Source organism: Anas acuta, chromosome 1, assembly GCF_963932015.1.
Source record: "Anas acuta chromosome 1, bAnaAcu1.1, whole genome shotgun sequence".
Lineage (NCBI taxonomy): Eukaryota > Metazoa > Chordata > Aves > Anseriformes > Anatidae > Anas > Anas acuta.
The window spans coordinates 75,299,720-75,324,165 of NC_088979.1; the positions used below are offsets into that span (position 1 = coordinate 75,299,720).

General features: G+C 41.4%; 1 protein-coding gene across 3 annotated transcripts in view; it reads left to right on the forward strand.

Moving 5' to 3' along the window:
- SHROOM2 (shroom family member 2) overlaps window positions 1-24,446 on the forward strand; it is a 124,434-nt gene that overhangs the window by 70,147 nt on the left and 29,841 nt on the right. The window contains exons 3-5 of one of the 3 annotated variants that reach the window (XM_068682600.1): window positions 7,077-7,208; window positions 12,524-15,161; window positions 17,083-17,186. In XM_068682600.1, coding sequence (XP_068538701.1) covers window positions 7,077-7,208; window positions 12,524-15,161; window positions 17,083-17,186 — 2,874 coding nt within the window. The other 2 variants (XM_068682609.1, XM_068682616.1) reach the window with 2 other exon arrangements.

Genomic DNA, 24,446 nt, shown 5'->3' on the forward strand with positions numbered 1-24,446 from the left:
TGGTATGAACACTGGCATAGGCTGTAGTGGGAAAAAAAGCATTTGAATTGCTGCTGCCTAGGCTCAGGACAGCGGGAAGTTAGGGCATCCAGGATTGAATCCGAGTGAAAGGCAGCCTTACAAAAAAAGAGCAAAGTGATTCCGACTTCAGCAAGCAAGCAGGGAGAGGATGTGGGTCAGGTACGTTGGGAAGACCAAGACAGGTGAGTGATGCCTTTGTATTTCAACCTGGAAGAGGAGCTGTGGGCATATTTTGAACTTTGGAAAGCCTAGAAAGTGACTTCACATGTGTGTACAGAAGAAAAAAAAGTTAGGAATAAACTTTTAGGACCATCTGTGTTGCGTAAGAATGACAGACAGTGAAGGGAAAGAGGTTTTTGTTTTCTTCAAAATATATTGTGGGAGTTCTCCAATTGTGTGTGTGGGATCCGTTAATACGGAATTGTTGAATGAAAAAATTCCAGGACCCTCCTATGTTTTTCTTACCTTTTTTTCTTCTTACACACCATCACCACCACCACCACCCTTCCTTTCTTCATTTTCAGAGGAAGAGAGGAAGGGATAAAGTGAGAGACAACCTGTGTAGAGGAAGGGTGCTCAGTCTCATGCTTTGTGTGCTTTGGCCTCCTTTTAAAACCACGTTCTCCCATTGTTTAGTTTTCTGTTACGTACAAAGATACAGACAGGTATATAGGGAAACACTTAAAATGACAAGGGGGAAGAAAGGGATTGTATTACATTTATCGTAGAGCTTCTTTATGAAACTGATAACTATTTGAACCTAGATTAGGATGATTCGTGGATGTATTGAATTATTAAGAAGCTGTTCACGTTCCTTACAGAGGTTTGTTGTTTTCTTTTGGCAAACCTGAGATATTACCCTGGCAGGTAGCTCTGCCAGTGGTGACTCAGGTAACATGAAGCAATCTGAATTCTACAAATACAGTTGCCTGAGAGAGAAAATACCCGATGTCTTTGTCTGCAGAGGGTGATGAAAAAGCTTGAAGACTCTACAGAAAGGAATGTTGTTTGTCTGCTGGAGTGGGGGGAGAAGAAAGAAGACATTTTGACCAAATAAGTGCTCATTCCAAGCAACATCTAATTTGTTCAGATGATGACTTCATCCTTTTTTTTTTTCTCTTCAACCCCCCAAATTGTCTTGCTCTAGTTGTGAGCTGCCAGGTTAGGCAGCTGGGTGAGGTCTTCACGATCTGCAGCTAAAATTACCTTGGACTGTTTTTGGAAGGCAATAGGGTGACACTGCTATTTCTTCTCACTCTTTGAGGTCCTTGTGAATAACTGCATCTTTATGGTAGTTTCCAACATCCTTTTTTTCCTCCAAAGGTTCAGAAGACTAAAAAATCTGAATAGTGTTTTTTTTAATAATGAAGTGCTTTGGTAGTTTGTTTACAGTGTTTTCTCACATACTCATTTAATTGCATCATAAGTTGCTCTGCTAGTGTCTTTTAATCCATGAAGCATGAGATTTGTGAGCTGAAAACAAAACAAAACAAAAAAAAAAGAAAAGAAAAAACACAGTTTGGGAGGATCTTTTCTTTTTTCTCCCACAGGACATTTGGATTTATAAAAAATGGTAACAAGAGTTTGTATGTCTGGCCCAGTATCATACCCTTTTAAAGGACTGGAGGTAAACTACAAAGTCATTTGGGATTTACAAGGGAACAAGCAAGGGCACTTGTGCTGCCACTGCAAATTCTTGCCATGGCCTCCACACGGAAGAAAATCCAGTGGATGAGGAGCTGGCTGAGGAGATGCCAAAGAGGGCCTTGGCTGGTTGACATGGGACTGGCAATCCTGAGGACATCTGAGGGCTTTTTGTTGTGCCCTTGGTGTACAACAAGACTGGGCTGCTGCATTCCTGTAGCCATCTACCTTGCTCTGATACCAGGACAAATTTTTGGCCATAGACGAAGCTTAAAGTAACCAACTCTAAGTAGTTTGTACCTCCTGCTACAGCTGTTTAGAATAGCCCAACACCACATTTGCAGTAAAGCACTGGGGAGCTTACTGAAAAGACTGAGATGCATCTTAGTGAGTGGAGGGAGAAGAATTTTATTTTGATAGCAGCTGTTCAATTTCACTAAATTTGCTGGTTCCCAAGTTGTGGGACTTGCAGGGAAGTTGCACCTTCACAGCACATGGGCTCCACCAGTGGTCTGCAGCTCTGGGACTTAAACTGTTCTGCAGAAACTAGAGTAAAGTGGCTGAGATCTGAATACAATTTGTTTAACATAATCACTACAACAGTTTTAACTGAGGAAATTACTCCTGACAGTATCCAGGAGTTCTTGCCAGCTGCCGTTCAGTTCTGACTGAAGCCACTGACTGGCCCTTCCTCTTAAATTAAAATTTTAATATATATACATATATTTATATATATATGTGTATATATATATATATATATATATATATATATATACACACACAGATTCGTGTAAAGGCAGGTTTTGTTACCTGGTGAAGCTGATAGAGATGAGCAGTATAAAGCATTGCATTCTGAAGTACTGTCATAAAATGCCTATTTTGGGTTCAACTGGACGCAGTGAATCTGAATTATAAGTGATTATTACTGATTTGAAGTAGGGCATTGAATTCTGCAGTCTGAGAGCTGCAGAATCCAGAAACATATGATCAGGTAACTTGTTCCAGGGTTGCAGAAAAACCAGTGTGTAATTTTCATGTCCTAAGAAATAAAACTAGGAATTTTTTATTTTTTTAAGTCAACAAGAGAGCAAAAGTGGAGTTGTATTTGGTTTCAGAAGAACCATAGCCAGATTCCTGCATTTGGAGGGCCTGGTTTGCTCCCTGTGATGAGGCAGGCTTCATTTCCCGGGTGCTCTCTGAGGGGGAGGCAGAGGGAGAAATTCCCCTGGGAACTCTGTGAGCCTGCTGGCTGCAGTAACATGAGAAAGGGACTCGCAAGCTTTGCTTGCTCGTTGCATTTTTGTCCAATTTCCTTTGAAGCTGTAAAAAAAGCTGACAGGCAGACCGCTTTGTGTTGATGTGGAGTTGTAAAAACCTCCTTGCAACAGGGTTGCAATGCTTTCTGTTTGGTTAAACAGCATCCTGGAAGTGGTGGTGGCTGGCTCTTGCTGAAATGGGACCAGGTTTCTGTTTATCACTCCAGCCATGCTTACCCATCTCAAAAACATCATTTACATTTAACATGAGAAGTAGTCCTACAGAGTGGTAAATTCCAGTCAAAATAATGATGTGAAATAATAGAAGATACCCTTCAGGACAGCAAATAGTTGGGTGGTCTTAGCTGAAATGCCTCACCATTATGATTCATAACTTTTTTTTTTTTTTTGTGGAGAGTCCTTCGCAAAGTTTCAGATGAAAAAATCTCTGTAGGAATTGTTCTGTAGGAGTTAGCTTTGTCTTAAGATAGGCCAGAATACATTTTCTGTAAGTATGTAAGTACTGCTAATATTAAAAACATTTCTTTGAGCTAAAGAGAAGGCGCCAGTAGCTAGGTGATTGAGACATGGGGAATGAAAGCCCGGTTTGGTGTTTCAGAAATACCGTTCAACCTCTTTTATGTGTAGCTGCTGCTACTTAAACCTCAAGATTTGCAGCCTTGCACTTGCATGTGAGCCAGCAGCCAGGCATTGCCATCTTTGTTGATTCAGCAGAAGGCTGGAATGAAACATTAACAGGGAAATAAATCCTGGGGACTGCTTTTCACTGGGATGCAGTTCGCTAGAACTGCGTTTCTTTCTTTAGCTCTGGGACTCTGCATGCAAAAATTTGTACAATAAAGCTTCATGAAGCTGGTTGGTGAGAATAAAACAAAATTCTGGTTTCGGGGAGAAATGCATTTTTTGTTGTATCTGCTGGCCTTTTGTCTGAACATTACCCACTGTAAGATTTTTTCTGAGGAAACACCTCTTACTCATTGATGCTGTTGTATGCTGAGGTCCTTCACTTACTTTATTTGATTTTCTGCCTGATTTTCATTTTTAAATTTCAGTTCCGTTCTGATGCAGGCACCTCAAATGTGAGCAGACTTGCTGATTCTGAAAAGAAAAAAAAAAAAAGAATACATTTGTGTGCATTTTCAAATGATCTGAAAAAAAATCTGAATTTTTCATCTTGACTTGATCAAATATTTTTCTGACTTCTGTTATTGTTCCCAGACTTGCCCAGTTTAATTTATTTTTTTCTTTCTTGGTCAAAAGAGCTTATTTTCTGTTTTTTCTCTCATATCCAATCAATCTCATCGGTATTGCTGCTGCAATCTATAGCAGTATTTCTAACTTCTCTAGCCTGTGAAATTCAGACTGTCTTTCTTAAAGACTTCCAAGCAGTAATTGTAAAAAGGGAGATTTATTCTGAAAAACTCTATGGGAAAGGTTGCTTTATTGCTAAACTATTTGCGCACACGTGTCATTGATACCACTCTAACAGCTTGCACATAGCAAAGAGAAATTGTTTTTCCTTTTGTATCAGATCTTCAAAGCTTATCAGCATTTTCCTTCCAGCAGCTTTTGTAAAAGCACTGGTAGAAAGACACTTCCAGTGAAATGCTTTTATTAATGCTTCCATTAATGGCACAGATTTTCTGGGTTGTAGGTTTGGATGATCTCATTCTGTCACTCAGAATTAATACAGAGGTTTTACATTAGAATATGAATGTTGTGCTTCCAGCATCTTCAGTTCTCTGCAAAATATTCTGCTTTTCAGTCTTTCATTCTCTTGTTTTTCCAATTCCAATTTCCAAAACCGTTTCCAAGGTTTATTGTTAGAAAAACTGTTTCTTGAAGTGCAGGAAATAGTAAATGGAATGAGATGGTGAGAATTGAGCTAAAAGCAATGTTGACTGAGCGTAGTCAATTAATTCTTAGTCAAGGTGCAGACTGCAACAAAAGCAGGAGCCTACCTGGTTCTACCTTCCAGGTACCCCACCAGTATTTTTAGACCGGTCAGGCTATTTTATTATGTGTTAAAAAAAAAAAAAAAAAAAAAAAAAAAAAAAAAAAAACAAACTCAAATATTTCAATGTGTCCACAAATACAAAAAAATAAAGCAGAACTTGTAAGTTCTAGTGCAGTTGATTTGCCTCGTGTCACAGCTCAGTCCAGTCTGTTCCTCCCCTTGCTTGGCTCCTCAGGAAGATGAAAGTGGTGGTGGATATTGTAGCACAGAAAATGCCATCTGAAAACGATGTTCATGTGGCGAGAAACTATCTTATGAAGATCTTGAGAAGTTCCATGAGGTATAGTACTGACTTCACAAGTGCATCCCTTCCGCCCCTTCCCACTGACCGAATCCCTCCTACCATCTGCCAAACCCGTAGCAAACTACAGCAGAAGACCCCTTCCCTTTCCCTAACCTTCATCTCCTCATCCTCCAAACGTTGCTTGTATTCCTCTAGTTTACTAGTCTTGTGTTTCCTTTGTGGTGCATCACACCAAAGTAATTGTCTCTTAACAAACCTTCTTCACTGAATCAGTGCCTAAAAGGTATATTGAATTTGCCTAAATTATGGTTTGCCTCGCTGATGTCAGTAACATGAGAGGGAGCAATGGGAAAGTCATCGATGTTCTCTGCAGCTGAGTAAAGGAAGGCTTCTGTCCCAAACCTGAATGTGAGCCTGGGGGCCCTGGAGTACACGAGGACTGTCTGGAGCCGAGCGTCACGTGGCTGAGCAGAATCTCCTCCACTTGTTTTCACCGAGAATATTTTGGCTTCTCCACTCACTCTTTTAATTTCATATGCTGCCAAGGAAGAGTGTACTGACTCTCTGCTCAACCGTTTTCTCTTTTGTCATGCGAGAAAGAGTAGGCTTTTGTTGATGGAAACAATTACTTCTTTTTTTAGTGACAGTAATGATGCAACGCTTCCTAGTGAAATTACAGCTTCCCTGTAGAATTATTATATTCTCCTTTTATAATCCTGCATGCAGAGTTTGGAAAGGCAATTTATCACTGAATTCATCAGATGTTCTTGAATGTACTTCAAAAAGCTGTGTAGTCAGATTGGATCTGTTTTGAAGATACTGGGTTTATAGTGAGCTTTGGTTTTGTTTTCTAAATCCATTGCCGGTCTGATAACCCAAATTTAAAAGGGAGATTAGTAAAAAATAAAAAATAAATAGGTAGAACTGCCTTAAAATATAAATTCAGAATAGGGAACACTTCCTTTGTTTTGGGAATGATTGTGTAACTTAGACAAACCACTTGCTGTAAAAAAAATAATAATAATAAATAAATAAATAAATACGTAAGTACATTTAAAAAACTTCCAGAGCCAATGTCCTACAAGCCTTTGGTTTAGTAGGACATTTGGTTTAGTCTGTGACTTCAAGGATGGGATTTGTCTCACCTGATCTAAATTTTAAATCTGATCTAAATTTTACCTTCCTCATTTCCCAGGATGAACCAAAGAGAAGGGCAGGATGGATTACCTTCAGGGAGTTCCTGCTTCATTCCCAGGGCTATTGAGAGAGTCTAGCCAAAAAAACACGCTAGGCATGTGTTTTCTGAAACAGAAATAGATGAATCCCGTTCAGAAGGTTTATCTAACACTAGGGAAGAGGAATGCACTCCTTTCATGTGTGCTGAGAGGCATTACAAAGTCCTTGGAGGAGGAAGCGAAAGCTCGTGTTATTAGTTCCTAAGCAGGGGGAATGGGACAGAGGGGTTTATAACAGCTTTGCAAAAAGATTTGTAAGATACACTCTGAGAGCTTGGTGTTCTTTTTAGATAGGATCTCTTCAGTCACATGAGCGTATATATTTGGAGGTGATATCCAGGTAGATATTTGGGGTTTTAGATAAAGTGCTGAACCATTTTTGAGGTATATTCTTTAAAACAAAAGCAGAAAAACAAACCTCAAACATTTAAAGAGTTGGTCTCTCAAGTGTTTTTAAGGAATGCTGGTAGCTTTTCAAAACTGGCATGCATGTAGAGTACCATCTAGTCTGCTGTCATTTGAAGTTACCGTGTCTCTGTGCTATCTGTATGACGACTGCCCTGACAGATTTTTTTGCTGCCTCTCACCTTGCTGAACTGTTTGCATTAACCTAGTATACTCGTTCTCTCTCTTTTCAGAAGAAATGACCTAGCCTGCAGGCCTCACTCCTGGCATGCGACCAAGTTTACAGAAAGTCAACCTGAGACAGCCACGTCACACCTTCCTTCGTCCAATGCCTGCACTTCCTGGCACTCACGGTATCATGCAAGGTGAGTCTCTGCTGAAGCTACGTGCATTAAGCGCCGACAGAAAGACAATGTTAATGTGGTCCTGTAGAGTGCTTCTTAAATCCCAAATGCAGAAGCGTTGTATTTTTGTATTCTTTATTGTTGCCTGTCCTTTCAATGCTTGAAGGAGGAGCATTGGAAGCTTTACACGTGGAGGAGTGGATTTCAGAAACAGTATGTGATAAGTGCGTGTGACTGAAAGGTAAGAAACTGGTTTTAAAGGCAGTCAGAAGGTTGTGTTTCTTGCTCTGCATTTCCTTTCGGTGTCCACTGGTAAAATCTTAAACCTTGCTCAGTGAAAAGAAACCATCAAAATTAACCTTCTTAAAGTGACATAGAAGAGGGAGAAGAAATAGAAAAATATTGTTACAGACTACTGGAAAGCCTTTCCAAAACGGAGGGTACGGAGTATTTTCCTGTTGGACTTTAAGGTGCTACTGGTCTTACAAATTAAACTGTCTTTTTGTAATCTGATCTTCCCTGTGTTCTTGCTTGTGTAAAGAGGTAATAAGACCAACAATTTTCAATGTTTGTTTAAAGTGCTTTAATATTTGTCAGGTCTCATTCAGTGCTGTGGAAGAAAGGCTGGCACTTGTGTAGTTTTAGTTGTGAAATTTTAAATATTGTCTGTTTGCATCTGGTTACAGGTTCTTGTTTGGTTCCTGCTTTTAGGTAACATTCTTCAGCATTTTCACAAGGATTTTAGTCCATTTGTTTTTGTTTGTTTGATTGTTTGTTTGTTTTTTCTTCTCCAAACAATTCACATTGGGCCATAGTAATTCCGGGCATTAAAGAAAACCATTCTTATACACCTTCTCCATTTGGAAAGTAACCTTGTGCTTTCTCTGCTTCCTAACTGTACATTCTTCGTCATCGCTTCTTGATGTTAACTTACCGTGCTCTTTAAACAACAGAAGAACGTTAATACTTTAAGATTTTATTTCATACCATTTGTACAACCTGTTTTACATTGTTTGATTTCTTTTGAAGTTCCTTACTGTTTTTAAAATAACTTGCTATCTGCCCCCCCATAAAATGGGAAAATTAGCAGTTAGAAAGAAATGGTTTTCAAAACGCATTTCATAATACTTCATTAGCAGAACTTTTAGCACATTATTTTTCTCAAATCCTTGATTGTAATTGTTCCTGTCTTACATTGACTAGTAGAGTTTGTACTTAAATTTTCTGTAGGTAGGCTCAATTATATTTTTGTATTTAAAGACACTTAGATTTCTTGTACAAGAAACAAAATTCATAAATTCCTTACACACTTAGTTTTCTTTGTTCCAGTGCTAATTTAAGAGTATTTTTACTTTCAGTGGACTGAGTCTCTTGACTGAAATGTAAATTGTTACATGCTTCCTGCTCTTCCTGATCGTTGTCCTTGAACCTTGTGAAAGTAAGGTATTACAAGACACATTTCTGAGAGTGTGATTTGATAGGAGCTGGTGATATTTAAAATATTTATTTATTTTTAATTTGATTCAAGATATTTAAAATATTTATTTATTTATAATTTGATTCAAGTGCACTTCACAACGAACTTTTGGCAGGTGAGTTTCGGTATGAAGGAACAGGAGGAGGGGACTGGAGCAATCCCCTCCTCTAGTGTATCATAAATAGCAGCAACTGCTGACAGACGTTAATGATAACAAAAAGGGCAAACTGCTTTCTCAGACGGTGCTAGAAGACGCAGTCGTTTCAGCACAGTCTAACACCAGGGTTCCAAGGACATTACTACTCCTGAACCGCTCAACCACTTGTGCTGCCCACTTGCAAGCTTGGCTGCCAAAAGGTGATTTACCTGGGAGATTTGTCCCTCCTGCTGTCTGTTGCCCATGACCAAACTGGCTTCATATTGTGGCTTTTGGAAATCCAGCACTCCCAGACTGCCAGCCAAAGGCTTTGGGTATTTTGAGGATCCCAGTTGCAAAGTAGCTTTATTTGAGGTTGCTAGTCTGAAGAAAAAAAAAAATAAAGGTGAGTAGCCTCAGCGATTCCCCACTTTCAAGGCACAATCCACAAAAACAGCATGTTTCAGCACCAAGCTGAATGGGATTCAGGCTAGTCAGTACCTGAGAGGAGCAGTATGTAAGGAGATAATACAAATAGCTTGAGGAGGGGATATTTCTAGCCTGAGGATCTCATCCTTGTGCTTCTTCTGGAATTCCGTGACCGTCCTTGAGCTAAGCATCTGAAACTGGTACTCACAGCCTAAAATCTCCACTGAATGTGCAGGCCTCAGGTCTCTCTGTGAGTGTGAGAATCAAATCACTTGTAAAATGTGGAGTTCAGCCAGGAGAGATCCTTCCAAGCACAGGATATACCTGGATTTCAGAGGGAGGAAGGGACAGCTGCTCAAGTCAACCTTCTGAAAATTGTCTTTACTACGTAGGTAGATGCTAGATTAAGGCATGGGTCTGTTTTTTTTTGTTTTTGTTTTTTTTTTTTTTTTGGTTGGTTGGTTTGATTTGGTTGTATTTTTCTTGGACTGCCCACTGAATTTAGACCTTTGAGAAGGTGTGTGAAGCTACAGGAAGAAAGAAAGAGCAGAAGAGACTTCTGCAGGTAGGAGAGAGGGTAGTTCTGGGGCCCTGAACTCCGCATCTGCCATTCTGTCTGTGTTTTTATCATATGACTTTTGTGCAAATACTGTAACCTACCCAGGGATCACTGGGCTAGGCGTGGGTGCCAAGAACACTTTTGAATAGCAGAGCTAGCAAGTAAAACCTTCTAAGGGTCTGATGCCTTAATTTCCCATTGTGAGTCGTCTTATGTCATTTTCAAAGAAGTCACGCCTTAAAAATGTGGATGCAGACTTTTTTTTCATAGCCCACACTAGGCTATGGCTGCTGGCACTGTTCTGGAAGGTGTGGGTATGAACCATCTTGAGATGCTATAAGTTTAGACCCTGCTTTGTCTTCCACTAGGATATGCCTTACATTCATTTTTCAAAGGGGCCTTACATTCATCTTTCTTTGTTTCACCCAGGTGTGTAGTTGAAACCAGTAACCTCTACTACTTTGTTACAGCCTTACAGGTGTGAATGTGAGGCAAGCAAGCTTTGAGAAGGCTGCTTAAACTCAATTTTTGAGGGACGTTAGTCTGGTCTGAAAGCTGCCTGGTTTGCTGAGGTGATGTCATTTCTGGGAGGGCCCAGGAGCACAAGCTCATGCCCTGGGTTTGGGGTGTGCCCCTTGGCCAACATGACCAAATAAAGGTACTTGCAGATCATTCCAGGAATTTACCTGTCAGTCTTAAACCAACAGTACAGCTCCATTTATGAGCCTGCTCTGAAAAAACGCCACTGAGAGAAGGACAGCCTGGGATGCCAGACTGTCAATAGAAAAAGCTTTTGGACTCTCTCCTGTGCCAGACTGTGTGGGAGTATTGCCCCACAGGTAAGGACTGTGGGAGGCCAGGCTTTGCAGTAACACACCACCAGAAACTTCGCTGCCTTTCCTATGAAGTTTTTCTTGCATCTGTTAGATTTCCATGAAGGGGTTTCTGGCAGAGCTGTGAGCTCATACTGATGATCTCTGCTTCACGTTTGGTAGCAAATCTGTCGATTGTAAGCAGAGGCTCTCTTGTGCAAGTATCATCTTTATCTTAATGCCAAGCATCATCTTACTGCTGAAGAAGGAGGTAAAAAACTGCAATTTAAAAAAAAAAAAAAAAAGAGCAATTCATAGGAACATTGCTTACATTCTTCATTAAAAACAGAAATCCTAATGACTAAGACACTTTCTGTGTGACCCATAGTATCTGCTTAGGAAGAAAGTTAAGACTTTTTAAGCATTCAGTGAAACGTTTTGAAATGCTGAAAATGAAAGAAATAAAAAACATATATGAGGCCACTGCTAGTTTATCTTGTCAAAGAAAATGCTTTTAGAAAGTAAATGCAAAGTATACTTTCACTTACTTCACGTAGGTTATTTTTGGCCATATTGTATTAAAAAAAATATCAAAGGCTATAGTAATATAAAAAAAAAACAAAACTGCAATTCCTATCTTAAAACTAAATTCCAAAGAACTGTTTAGTTGTCTTCTTGCAGTATTTCTGACAGAAAAAAAAATAATCTGTGTCACTCTTTGTATATTTTTATGTGGACTAATCTAATTTCATTAGGAGCTTTCACAGGTTTCTTTACTGCACAAGATTTGATAGATGCTTCATATAATTATAGCTACAGGGAAGTGGAACAATTCTGGGATTTCTACCAAGGGGCTTTGCATGCAAGGACAGGAATTGAATTTGGTACATAAAAGCAGGAGGGGCTGGCAGTGAAGTTCAGACAGGAAGAAGTAAGAATAATTGAGAAGACTGTTGTTTCAGCATCAGCGTGTTGGATTGACAGGAGGTGGGTGCTGTGGAAGATACAAAAGAAAAGAGCTTGAGAAGGAAGAAACAAAACAAAGCTGATTGTGAGTAGGAAGACAACAGAAGCAGCAAGATTTTGAAATAGCATCTAGGCAAACAAGCCAGAGAAAGCGCAGTGTCAAAGATGAATTTTCTGTACACGAGGGAGTGACGGAGAGGTGATGATAAGGATTTCTGAAGAAAGGTTATAAGTTTGGTATCGGCCATCCAGAAATTAAATTACTCTAGCATCTCCTCTGGGAGTTTTTCTGTCAATGTTGTGGCCAGATGGAACTGAATGAGATTTTTGTAGTAGTGTCAAACTGAGAGTGGTTTAAGAACACATTAGTAAGGTACATGTGGAGGAGGCTCAGAACTGGTGGAAATTGAAGATAAAGTCTTTAGTGAACCTTCAGTTTGAAATTAAAATATTACTCGAAGGGGCAGATTTGGACAAGCAAGACAAAGGATGAAGTTTATGAGATGAAGTAGTGAATTTCCAAAACGTAAACAGTGAAGTACACAAGTTTAGTTGCTGGAGGAATCAGGGTGCCTGGAAAATAAACTGTAAATGAAGTTGGTGTTTGTTCTGAGAAAAAGGTATCTGTTGGGGGTCAAATTGGTTTAAAAGTCAGCAAAATCAACAGTTTGCTCAGGGAAAGGAGAACCTTTAAGGAGATAAACGTGTATTACTTAGTGGTAAAGGTAAGAAGGAAATGCTAATTAACTAATTTCAGGTTTCAAGCTTTGAAGCAGTGGCAAAATAGAAGGATTAAGCCATGGCTTTGTGTCCGAACTTCTAATGTTTGTAGATTGTCCTGAGTGACTGTTGTGTCACAATGTTAATAAAATTGGTGTCCAGATTTTTGTAATTATATCATGGGATTTTTTGACTGTTGTATTTATTGTTTTTCTGTTTGTTTGTTTCCTGCCACAGTTGTTCTTCTCATGACCTGTCAAACTCCTGGGATCAGTCAAATCTGCATCGTGCTTCTGACCAGTTCAGTTCTTTGGGAAGTATGGACAGCTGGGACCAAACTCCACAAGTAGCCCAGTACGGGAGACTTTCTTCTGCAAGGTCTAATAGTAGCATTGAGCATCTAGGGAGCCAAAGTAAGCGGGATTCAGCCTACGGGTCTTTCTCCACGAGTTCGAGCACCCCTGATCACACTCTGTCCACGGCAGACACTTCTTCAACAGAGAACATGCTGTACAAAGTAGGTCACTGGGAGACTGCTAAACCAGGAAACAAGTCTGGACAGTTCTTGAACGATAATGGTGGAATAGAGGACAAACCTGGATATTTGCCAGCCCCCGTCCAGTATGAGAATAACAGAAGTCCTAGAATAGAGGAACACCCTGATGTCAAGCTCGCTGGCTCTGGAAGATCTAGTTTTGGACCCGTCTGGTTTGTTCCTGATAAGAGGAAGTCTTCCTCTCCTCCCCCGCCACCTCCACCTCTTCGTAGTGACAGCTTTGCTGCTACCAAAGGCCATGAGAAAGCCCAGGGCCCTGTGTACTCAGAGGGTGCCAGCACGCAGCACTTTACAGCCCTGAACCGATCTCAGCCCAGGAATGACTGGAACTCAGAAGCTGTGGAGCAGCAGCGGCGGCCTTCCAGAGCCTGTGACAGGAGGGTCAGCGGCTCAAATTATAAATCCGATCTCAGCTCAGAACATGCTTTTTCTGCAGCTGCCGAAAGGTACAACAGTAGCACGGGAACTGCGAGCAAGCTGCAGTCATCCCTGTCCAGCACTGATGTCCGGTTTGCACAGCCCACCTACAGTTACCACCACCAGCACCAGTACAGTGATGAAAGCACTTTTTTTCACAATGCAAGGATGTTAGCTGCGCAGAAAGAGCAGCAACCTTTTTTCTCCTATAGCGGCATTCAGGAGTTACCTGCTGATCATTTTCATGGGTACAATCTAAGCCACACCAGGCTGCTCAACGCAAACAGTGCTGCTGAACAGAAGGTGGACAACACTGGACAGAGTCGCTATTATTGCGTGACAGCAAAACAGCCTGCTCAGGGAAGTTCAAAGCCACTGCAGCTCAAGGATGACAGCTGGAAACCCGCAGTGGGGGCTGATACATCTCTCGGACCATATGAAAACCCTGCAGTTGTCACAATGGTCCAAAAACCAAAATACTATCTACCTCAACAATCTGTCGAATCTCCTCTGGAGGGATGTGAGAACAGTAGCCATTACACAGTGGACAGAGAGGGGGATGTTAGATCTGCCGTAGTAGAAGAGGCTAAAAAACCCAGTCATGCTGAAAAGCCTGGACAAAAGAAAAGCTTTGAGAGCAGCTTCGATGAAAGTGAAGCTAAGTACTGTCAACAGGAGTATGTAAAGGGCTGCGTCCTTACTGCTGAGAACAGACCTGCTCAGAAAGATTTTAGGTGGGGAAAAGACGAGAGTAGCAAGATTTCTCCTCAGAGGACCCCAATGTTGCACTCTTTGGCTCAGGAAGGGAAAAAGCAATCTGACAACAGCCCAGAAGCTGTAACAGAGCGGCAGCCCCCGTTTGACACTCACTTGTCTAAACAGGCACGAAGGAGCGATCGTTTTGCAACAACCCTGAGAAATGAGATCCAAATGAGGAGAGCAAAGCTGCAGAAAAGCAGAAGCACGGCTACTCTAATAGGGTCGTGTGAGACAGAGGAGGGCAATGAGAACTGGAAGCCAGATTCATCCGAAAATCTGAACGCCTCCCCGGATACCAGCTTTACCAGCACCTACAAAGATCACCTGAAGGAAGCGCAGGCCAGGGTTCTGCGGGCAACTTCCTTCAAACGGCGCGACTTGGAGCCCAGCCCTGCTGAATATCCCCCCAGGTCACCGGAACGGAAAGCTGGTAGTTACAACTCTTCATTATTGGCTTTGGTTTCTGAAGATGTGTCTGGATTCCTTGAGGCTACGCAAGCTAAACCGAACCCCACAGGGAGTGGCGCTCATCACGTTTCGCGCATCGGGGCCAGGAAGAGGTTCACAACAGAGCAAAAACTGAAGTCTTACTCCGAACCGGAGAAGATGAATGAAGTGGGGATGTCAGAGGATGAGTGCCACGCTCATTGCCATCCCAATGCATCCGAAGAAGTCTTGGGCTCGTTTGCGGACAGGTGGAAATTTTTTGAAGAAACAAGTAAGCCTTCATATAGAAAGTCTGCACAGAAACCAACTCCCCACAGTCTGCCCGAGGGACAGCCCGAGAGGGCTGACAGGAAAGCGTACGGTGGGCAGGAGGGAGACGAGTCATGGCATGAGAGAAGAGGTCGGGCAGCCTCTGTTGGACTGGAACCTGCACATGCTTCCAAAGGTAACGTCCACCACGGTAGCAGCAGTAAGGCTGCTGACAGGATTGTGAAATCTGAGCAGCCGCAGCGCCTGGGAACCTTTGCAGAGTATCAGGCGTCGTGGAAAGAGCAGCGGAAGCCCATAGAGGCAAGGAGTTCAGGGAGATACCATTCAGCAGATAATATCCTTGATGCCAGCCACGAACAACACGAGAAACCCCAGTACACCCACGAGAGGTCCAGATCATCCCCTTCGACTGACTTCTACAAACAGGTACGAGGCGCTTTCACACGATCCCTTTCACTGCCCTTGAGAGGGACAGGGGACAGGAGGGGCAAGATAATTTTGGTAAAAAATTCTAGTTTAGTGACACATGTAATGCAGTGTTAGCCTTTTGTCACTAATGGAACAAATGTTACAGGTAGCTCTCAGAAGTAAAGGAAGGGAGATCAAAGTTTGTTTTGCACAGGAATTAGGAGTAGCAAAGAGCGATTGGATAAAGTAATTTCTTTTGTATTGCAGCTAGCTGGAAGGGAAAAAAAAATGGTTGATTTGATAATGTCCTCTATTTTACAGCAGAGATATATATGAGGTCAAAGCAATTTGCACTTGGAGTGCTTCATTATTGTGGCTGCCTGCTGCCTCCCTCATTTTAAGTCTTATAGTCGTTCTCTGCAACTACAGGGAAAAATATTCTAAGGGGAAAGAATACCTACTTTGTCCACTTTTGTTGACGGTCTTAGCATTTTCTCTGCATTACCTCTTTTTTTTCAAAACTTGCTTGCTCCAAGAGCTACACAGGACAGAACTTCAGCCTGCTAAAGTTAAGAGATTATAAAAAACAACTCTTAATGTTAAAGCTGCACTGCAGGCTACAGAGAAAAAAAAAAAAAAAGAAACAGCTCAGTGTTTTATTTTTTTGTTAGTTTTCTTGATTTAAGAACTATAAATGTAGTCCTCAGAGAGATGCCAAATATCTGTTCTTGTAACTTGCAAGTAAATATTAAGTTAATTTTTAACTGAACAGGGCCAGGGAACGGCTGGCAGGTGGCAGGGGAAGTAGATGGAGAAATCATGTCTCTTAAGCTCTCTGTTTAAAATATGTTGTTCAAGCTGCTACAAGATTGTCTGATATGTATGAGGAGTTGGAGTGTGTTCAACCTGGGTTGAACTTCACCTTCTGCAAGAAAAAAGTGGAGGGATATTTTTTTTCCTTTTTTTCTCTTGTTAAAAACATTGAGTACATACATGCACATGCACACAGCACGTGTGTGTGTAGTGGGAATAAGATGAGCGTGGCTTAGAAACAAAATATGTAGATCTCAAGTTGTGGACTCTTTTGCTTTACATTTTTTTTCTTTAGGTTTTGCAAAAGTTATTTTTGAACTTTTCAGGCAGACTTAACTATGCAGGTAATTTACAAGGGTAGAGGTTGTAAGCACTGGAAATACTCACCTGGAAGTTATTTTGAAAATTCAATTAACTAAATTATTAAATAATTGCCTACCCAGCAGAAAATCACCATCTAATCTATTCCATGTATGCATTTCTGGTTTATTAGTCAGAGCCTTTAAGTTCAGTATAGGCCTCCTGGGGCAAAACGCAGACACCTGTTTAGGCACCTGGAAAATATGGTGATAAGCGTATTGAAGATGCTTACAACAGACTGAAGTAAATAAAGATGTTGCTTCGCATGTACGGTGGGGATGGTTTCAGTGCTAATGTGCAATTAAATTTCCTGTAGGTTCAGTGTTTGTAATGCAAAGCCGTGCTTGGGGTGTGGTTGTTTGAAGATAGTGAGATAATAAATTTCTGGAACAGCAGCGCTGAATGTTTTACTAAGAAACTAAAGTACGCATTCAGGGATTCAAAAGCCGGTGCGTACTTGCCTGCTCTCAAATGTAAGCAAGTCTTCTGTAAATTCTTTGCTGTATTTTTGTCTTCGCCAAGTGGAAGTTGCAAAGCGAACTGGGCGAGTAACTCGAGTACAGCCAGGTCTGTAGCGCTGTGCAAGAGGTCACATAGCACACTATACCACTTAAAACCAAACAAGCTTAAGACATGCTGTGCTGTTGACTTCATGTGTATTCAAACAGAGCAAACCCACAAATAAGAGGTTCCATAATCATAGATTTTTTCAGGAGTCTGAAACATGATGACTTGGTGTCTTACTTGTGCTCTAAACCACTTTTAGGAAGTCTCAGTTGAAGTAAGGAGGCAAGCAGAGGATTTGAAGGAAGATGGGGAGCGTACTTTCTCTAAAGTTAACAACCTGGATGACAAGAACCACGCTGTAAGGTAAGCATTTCTTGATTTCTGGCTTAAAAGCTGTTCTTATGACAGCTCCTCTGGTTTGATCTTTTCCTGACCCCAGCTGCAAGGTTAGATGCTTCTGTGATGCTTTCAGAGCTTTTACAACACATTTTCCTTTGTTTTCCCCCATCCTCCCGACATGCATGATGTAATTAACGTTGGGACTGAAATTTCTGGGGACTCAAGGGTGAGCTTGAAGAAATTGCCGAGTGTCAAGTATTTTGTAGTTTATTCAGAGCCAGATGATTCTTACTCTTGTGCATGAAACAATACAGATTTTTTTTCATATCTGTCAGTTACAGGTTTTTTGGTGGGGGGGGGGAAATGCTTGAGGTTTACCAAAGCCTTCCAGTATTATATTTGGCAAAGGCTGTATGCTGCTGGAATGCAGTAGCACTGTAAATTGGACTTCTCTGTGCTTGTGCCTTTACAGAATGCAGTACATGAACAGCAGCCATCAAGAGCTGTCTTCCTGTTTGAGCAGCTCCGCTTCTCTGTTGGTTCAGGCTTTAATTACACTACACCGTGTTTCTCAGCCCCTCTACAAATGTATGGCTGCTGTATGCACAATGTGGCTAAAATCCTTGAATGCCCGGCGTGCAGCGGGGTGCCCTCCTGCCTAGAAGCCTGCCGGAGCCCTTGTAGTGCAACCAGGGATTGCGGCCATCGCTGCTACTGCGGCTGCCCAAGGGCTGTGTGGCAGCTGAATTGGGACCGTGCAGATGTACCAGTTTTATATCTCATTTTTTGTAACAAGAAACACATGAATGGGGAAAATAGTTTCTACTGCCTTTCCTTAGTTCTGTAAGCGGTGTTAATTTCTGATGGGGAAAGAAAATCCTGAACTGTAGCAAACACAAGTACTCTGGGCATGACCATAAAAGCTGGTAAAAAACAGTATTCCTGTTTTTTTATAAAGTGGTATTTTGCATTGCTTATGGCCCAGCTGAAGAGACCATCTGCTATTTTTCTAATTCTTTGTAGCCCTTTGTACTTACCGTAGTGATTTCCAAATGAGTAGCACATGAGGCTGAGCGTGTGTGTGAGCGCGCACGCGTGCGGAGGAGAAATTGGGCTGGAGGGAAGGAGGGGGAGAGGGGGAGGAAGCAGCACAATAAGCCCGGAGCAGACAGCATCTCTGCACAAGTGAAACGATTTCCATCTAGCATTGCTGAACCCGAGTCACAAAAGCATGCGCATAATACACCTACGCCAGCATTTTAGCAGTGTTTGTGCAGCACAATTCTTGCTTTATAATTGTGGAATCCATGAAAATCACATGACTGGGCACCAGCTGCAATAACTTCTTTTTTTTTTTTATAAGCCGAAGCCTATTTTGACATAGCATTTCAGATGTACTATTTGGCCATTTCACTGCATTACAGGAGGTTTTGTAAAATGGTCTCTTTCACAGTCCTTCCCTCAGTACTTGTGTTAAGCAGGGGGGTTACATGTCTTCTGTATTTAAAGCAAACAAACAAAAATATAAACTCTTACTTGGGCATTTAACTCCTGTAGTGTGAATTGGCAGTGCATGATGCTGTACGATGGGAAGAATATGCGTTTTGATGTATTTTTCTTTTTGAAATTGGCACTCCTGTGCTGAAAAGGAACCAGGCTCATTGCGAATGAATGGATTTTGTGATTGTTTGGGGTGGGAGGGTGGGGATGGGGGGATGCTGCTCTAATGGCATTTAGTTTCCTCCTTTTAAAAACTAGCACTCTGCAAGCAGCCAGCAAATCTACCCAATCTGTGATATGTTCTAGGACATGAATAGCACCCAACCCTAAAGTCTTCCTCATGGGCGTATATAATAATGCTTCTGACAATTTTGGTTAGGATTACACTGCTGCTGGCCCTCACTTTGTGCTGCTGAGGTCTGTGTGCTACAGTTGCCTTTTTACTACCAGAGACAGCATCACTGTGCTGAACACAGGACCAGCCTTCAGTGTTTGTGTTAGATACACAGGGACCCAAGCTGAGAGCCAGTTTGGGAACTCACGGATGCTTCTGTGAGTTAGAGACTATCCAACAACATGCCACAATGCCTCTGGCCTCTCTCCCCTTCAGAGCAGGTTTGCAAAAAATGAATAATTGGTTTTTTAAGTAAACTCTGAGAATATGCCATTGCAGCATTCCTGATTATTTTCAAGAAAAATACAAGTCTTTTTAATGCATTGAATCTAGAACAAAAAAGGGTTGGATTATTGTAACAGCGAATGGTTAAAATCAAACCAAAAAAAATGCTTGATAAGCATTTTTTTCTCCTAAGCTTTTAGCTGCTGGTTCATTTTGCTAAAGCATTTTTCTGAAGTATTTTTTAGCACACAGTTGCAAAATGTAAATCAGTGTTACTTCTGAAAGGTTTGGGTTTTTTGTTTTTGTTTTGTGTGTATTGTTTTTATAAAAAATTGATGAAGATAATTTGAGAACTCCTTTCATCTTTGGACTGTATTTTTCCCTTTTGAGATTACTGAACGCTTCCAATGAATTCAGGTTGTTTCATCTCCCCTTTTTTTTTGGAAGAGCTACATCATGTTCTTCTGCATTTCAGTATTTAAGAACGTATAGTATTATTTTTATAGGAACACAAAGCAGTCGTCCATAGTAGCCATTATTATCTCTCAAGCTAGAAGCAAACCACTCCTGTTATAACCTCCCAGGTGTGTAGTCATCTGCCATCAGCTGAATATTTTTATACTGTGGCTTGATGCGATTCTAAGCATATTCTTAACTTTAGGACTGCTTTAAAAGCATTACATGACCCTGCTGATCTGCAAAAGAAAATTGATGCTTTTTATTTTTAACAATGCTATTGTATTCTATTGCAAATGAGTTACCAAAGTTTAGCTTCTGACATGTAAAGTTTGTCCTTATTTAAGTGGGCCTCGCTCTCTCTATTTGTCTAACGACATAAGCTGATTATACAATTTATTTCCCTGTAGAAATATCCACAATTTCTGAACTAACATAGTCCTTCAAATTTAAAGATGGAAGTGTGTAATCTGGCCTGTAGTCTGCAGCTTCTTGCAGGATCACACAGCACACACAAAAAGTCTGTATGGAAAGACTCATGCTTGATGAGCTAATTCTTAAGACTCCCTCCTACTAGAGGTGTTCACAGTCATTGCTTATTTACTTTCAGAGTGTTTGACTTGTATCCCTCTAAAATGTTTCTGCAGTGTCTATAAAAATTAGATAATTTCAGAAACTGAAAAGGATTTATGAGATCACAGCTCACAGAATATCTTTCAACATTTACTAAGTGTCAAATAAAGGACCATGTACATGTCAAGTACAGGACCACAGCATGACTCAACTCTAATTAAATGCTATAAGAAGTTTCTTTTTGACCTTGAATGCCTTAGCGGTTGTTCCTACCTAAGCTCTTGAAGGCAGAGGAACAGCCTTCACCGTACAGAAACAGATTAAAAGCCATTTCTTGATGCCTAAGTAGACTGAGTGCCCACATTTAATATTCTAAGAAAGCAAGACTAAAATCTTTGACAAAGACACTGTTAAGAAGCAGGAGCTGACAGAGAGGTTTCTGAGTTCAGCACCAGGTGCTTCATAAGGGATCTGATTTTCCAGCAGTTCGTGAATATCTAGCCTCCACGCTGACCAGGCAGCGCAACAGCAAATTACTATGCAAGAAGGAAAGGAGAAAGAAGGATCTCCAACAGTGTAGGAATTTAAATAGTCTTATGTTTCCTGAATTGAATCAGGTGGAATAGAATTTAGAAAGGGGTGATACTTCATATATGTGTGTGGTTATATGTATATATGAAGCATATACACACACACACAAAACATGCATGCGTGTTTGGTCATATTTCTCTGAGCTTGTTCTGTTTCGTGTGCATTGGGGCTATGTAGCTAGCTAGCAGGAAAAAACATGACACATTTGGACAAATCTAGTTCTGGTGTAATTTCATGTTTACAGTGAAAAATGGTGTCATTTAGACACTGGAAACGTTCTTAGGAACTACCCCCTTTTTTTTTTTTATAACTCCAGTAATTTTAAGTTTTATATTTTATTTGTTTGTTTTACTCTGCTGTCAAAAACGTAGCAATATGCAATGGTAGTATCTGCTTAACGAGGTACTCCAGGTATTGAAATGCAAGAAAAGAGCTGAAGCGGGTGTTCTTTATAGCAAAAGGGCCATTTCATTAAATATGAGCAGAACTCTACTTGCGGGCATTGTGTCAAATAAAGAATATGTTTTAAATCTATATTTGCTGTGTATACACTGCTAGAATCAAATTGAGAAGTTTTTACTGGATGACTATTGCGGGATGGGTGCATCTCAGTCATTGTAGGGCTTATCAGGACATCACCAGAGGTTATAAGCAAAATGTTTTCACCGTCCTCCCTTTTCCTTTTGAGGAAGAGATGTTACGATATTGGGCAACAGCTTCCTTATAAATCAGTGCAAAATGACTGGCAAACGTTTCGTGCATGTATTAACAAGCTTCAATATGTTACAGTGAGAAAAAGGTCAAAATTCTCTGCTTTACATGTCACCTACAGTTGTTGATGTTTTCCACGTAAATACATAATATTTTTCACTCTGATAAAGAAATGAAATATTCCTTGCCAGTTTGCTGAGTATGGGATTACCTAACATGTAGTATTTTGTAGGAAAAAAAGTGATATGCACCAGATTACTTTTTGATCTAATGTTCAGTGCAATAGCAATTTCCACATCCTCATTTCATTCAAGAGCTTGTGAAGTGTCCTCTTTTTAAGATCAGTTTAACTGTAATAAGGGCTTCCATAATGAGGACTTAAACCTTTAAGTGCTCTTTTTTGAGGGAGACTAATTTGAGTTAAACTGAGAAGACGTGCTGTTCACCCAGCCAGAGCAGCGTTCCCCTACCAGCAGTTTGCGTGCAGCTCTCTGTCGTCATCTGGAGGCGGTGCAGGAGAGCCAGCATGCTCATCCTCCTCCCGGGTCCTTAGCTATTAACAAGGACTTGAAGAACACGAGCTGCTGACGCCCTTTCTATTTACACTAGCAGCTCTTTATCAGTAAGATGCAGATTGCCAATGCATCTGTCAGACCACCTTTTTGCCACTGATGTCACCTTACCTATGATACAGCCTAATGGGTGATCCAGTGCCATCTCAGGCTCTTTTAAAGTACGTATTTTCCGACTCTGAAGCTGAAAAAACACTTCTGTAGCTCTTCCCATCATATAGAGAACAAAGGAGAGTAAAGCCATCAGCATGTATTCATGTGTTAGAAGTCCCAAGCCTTTCATTTTCTTAGCTATCTGTAAATACTTGTCATTATTACAAGTTTTATTGCCACGATCCACTGTGTCCTTCCAGTATATTGGTGTATTTGACTGACTAATGATATCTGCATAACTATCACACTGTGAGATACTGTAACCTGGAATCCTTCCTATATGAAAGAAGTTGATTCTTAAAAAACAGTCATGCTAGCCAGGCCAAATGTCTTCCCAGTCAGGTTTCCTTTGTCAAACTGAGGAGTAGCAGATGCTCAGAGAAAATAAAAGGCTAACACAGAGCCATGCGTCCAGGTATCCTTGCCCAGCCTCTGGTTATCTGCATCTAAGAGGTGCAATACTAAATATTTGCTGTCAACAACCCTTGATATATATGTGGATATATGTGTGCATATATATATATATATTATTATTTTATTTTTTTAAAGAAAAAATCTAAGTGGTTTTGGACCCATATTGACTTTTGATACCCATCCATAGATTTTTGTGATGATGTGAGGAAAAGCAGCTCTTGCAGGAGGGGGTTGTTCCTCTGTGAGAGTTAATGCATGATTTTTCCCATCTTTATTGTCCTCTTCTGTGTCTTTCCACTGTCCCCTGTGCTGCTTTTGGAGCAGTAGAACTGCAACAACTTTAGCACGCACTATGAATTCATAAGGCAACGTAATGTTTCCTTGTCGTGGATGACACCAAGCTGCACGGTGTGGTTGACATGCTGGAGGGGTGCCATCCCAAGGGACCTGGACAGCCTTGAGAGGGTGGGCCTGTGCAAACCTCATGGCGTTCAGTAAGGCCAAGTGCAAGGTCCCACACCTGGGTGGGGACAGTCACAAACATAACTACAGGCTGGGCAGTGAGTGGGTAGATATAAGCCCTGTGGAGAAGGTCTTGAGGGTACTGATGGATGAAAAACTCAACAGAAGCCAGCAATGTTGACTTGCAGCCCAGAAAGCCAACTGTATGCTGGCCTCATCAGAAGCAGGGGCAGAAAGTCGAGGGAGGTGATTGTCCCCCTCTGCTCTGCTCTCGTGAGACCCCACCTGGAGCCCTGCATTCAGCTCTGGGGCCCCCAGCACAAGAAGAACATGGACCTGTTAAAAGAACTCCACAGGAGGGCCACGAGGGTGATCAAGGGGTTGGAGCACCTCTCCTACAAAGACAGGAGAGCTGGGGTTGTTCAGTCTCAGGGAAGGACGGCATCCCGTGGGAGGGACCCCACGGGGAGCAGGGGCAGGGAGTGACCGTGAAGGGGCCGTGGAGATGCAGCGTTAGGGACTGACTGCAGCCCCCATTCCCCTGCACTGCTCGGGGGGAGGAGGTGGAAGAAGGTAGATGGGGGGGAACATGATCTGGGGTTGCTTTTAGTTTCCTGCTGTTCTAGTCCACTAGTGATAGATTATTTTTTTTTTAATGTTCCTATGCTTAGTCTGTGTTGCCCATGACAATAATTGCTGAGTGATCTCCCTGTCCTAATCTCAACCCTTGAGCCCTTTTCATCATATTTTCTACCCCTTTCCCTTTGAGGAGGGGGAGTGGAGAATGGTTGTGGTGGAGTTCAGCTGTCCATCTGGGTAAAAACCACCACAAGTGGTCTTCTAAGGTTCCTCACAACCCAAACCATTCTGTGATTCTATGATTAGCCTTTTTTATTTCCTTTTTCGTTTTTTGTCTGTTGCTTGAGATATTTGCACAGAATCGTCTGTGAAACAGATATTCATTCCTGCATAGCAGTAATTCAAGTTACGCATTACTGTATATGTTGTGCATGTTGTTGAGGTATATGAAAAGCTATCCTGTGGGTAACTACTTTTATGAAGTCTGAATTTCATCTGTTGTTTTGTGACCCGTTCGCTCAGTGATAGGAAGCCCTCTCACCAAGAGCTGTTGCCACCTTCCTTGTCACCCCTTCTGTAAAGCAGCTGGATACGGGAAGCACTGCTGTCGGTCAGGTGGTGGTGGAAGAGGGGACCTTGTCCCATGGCAGTTAA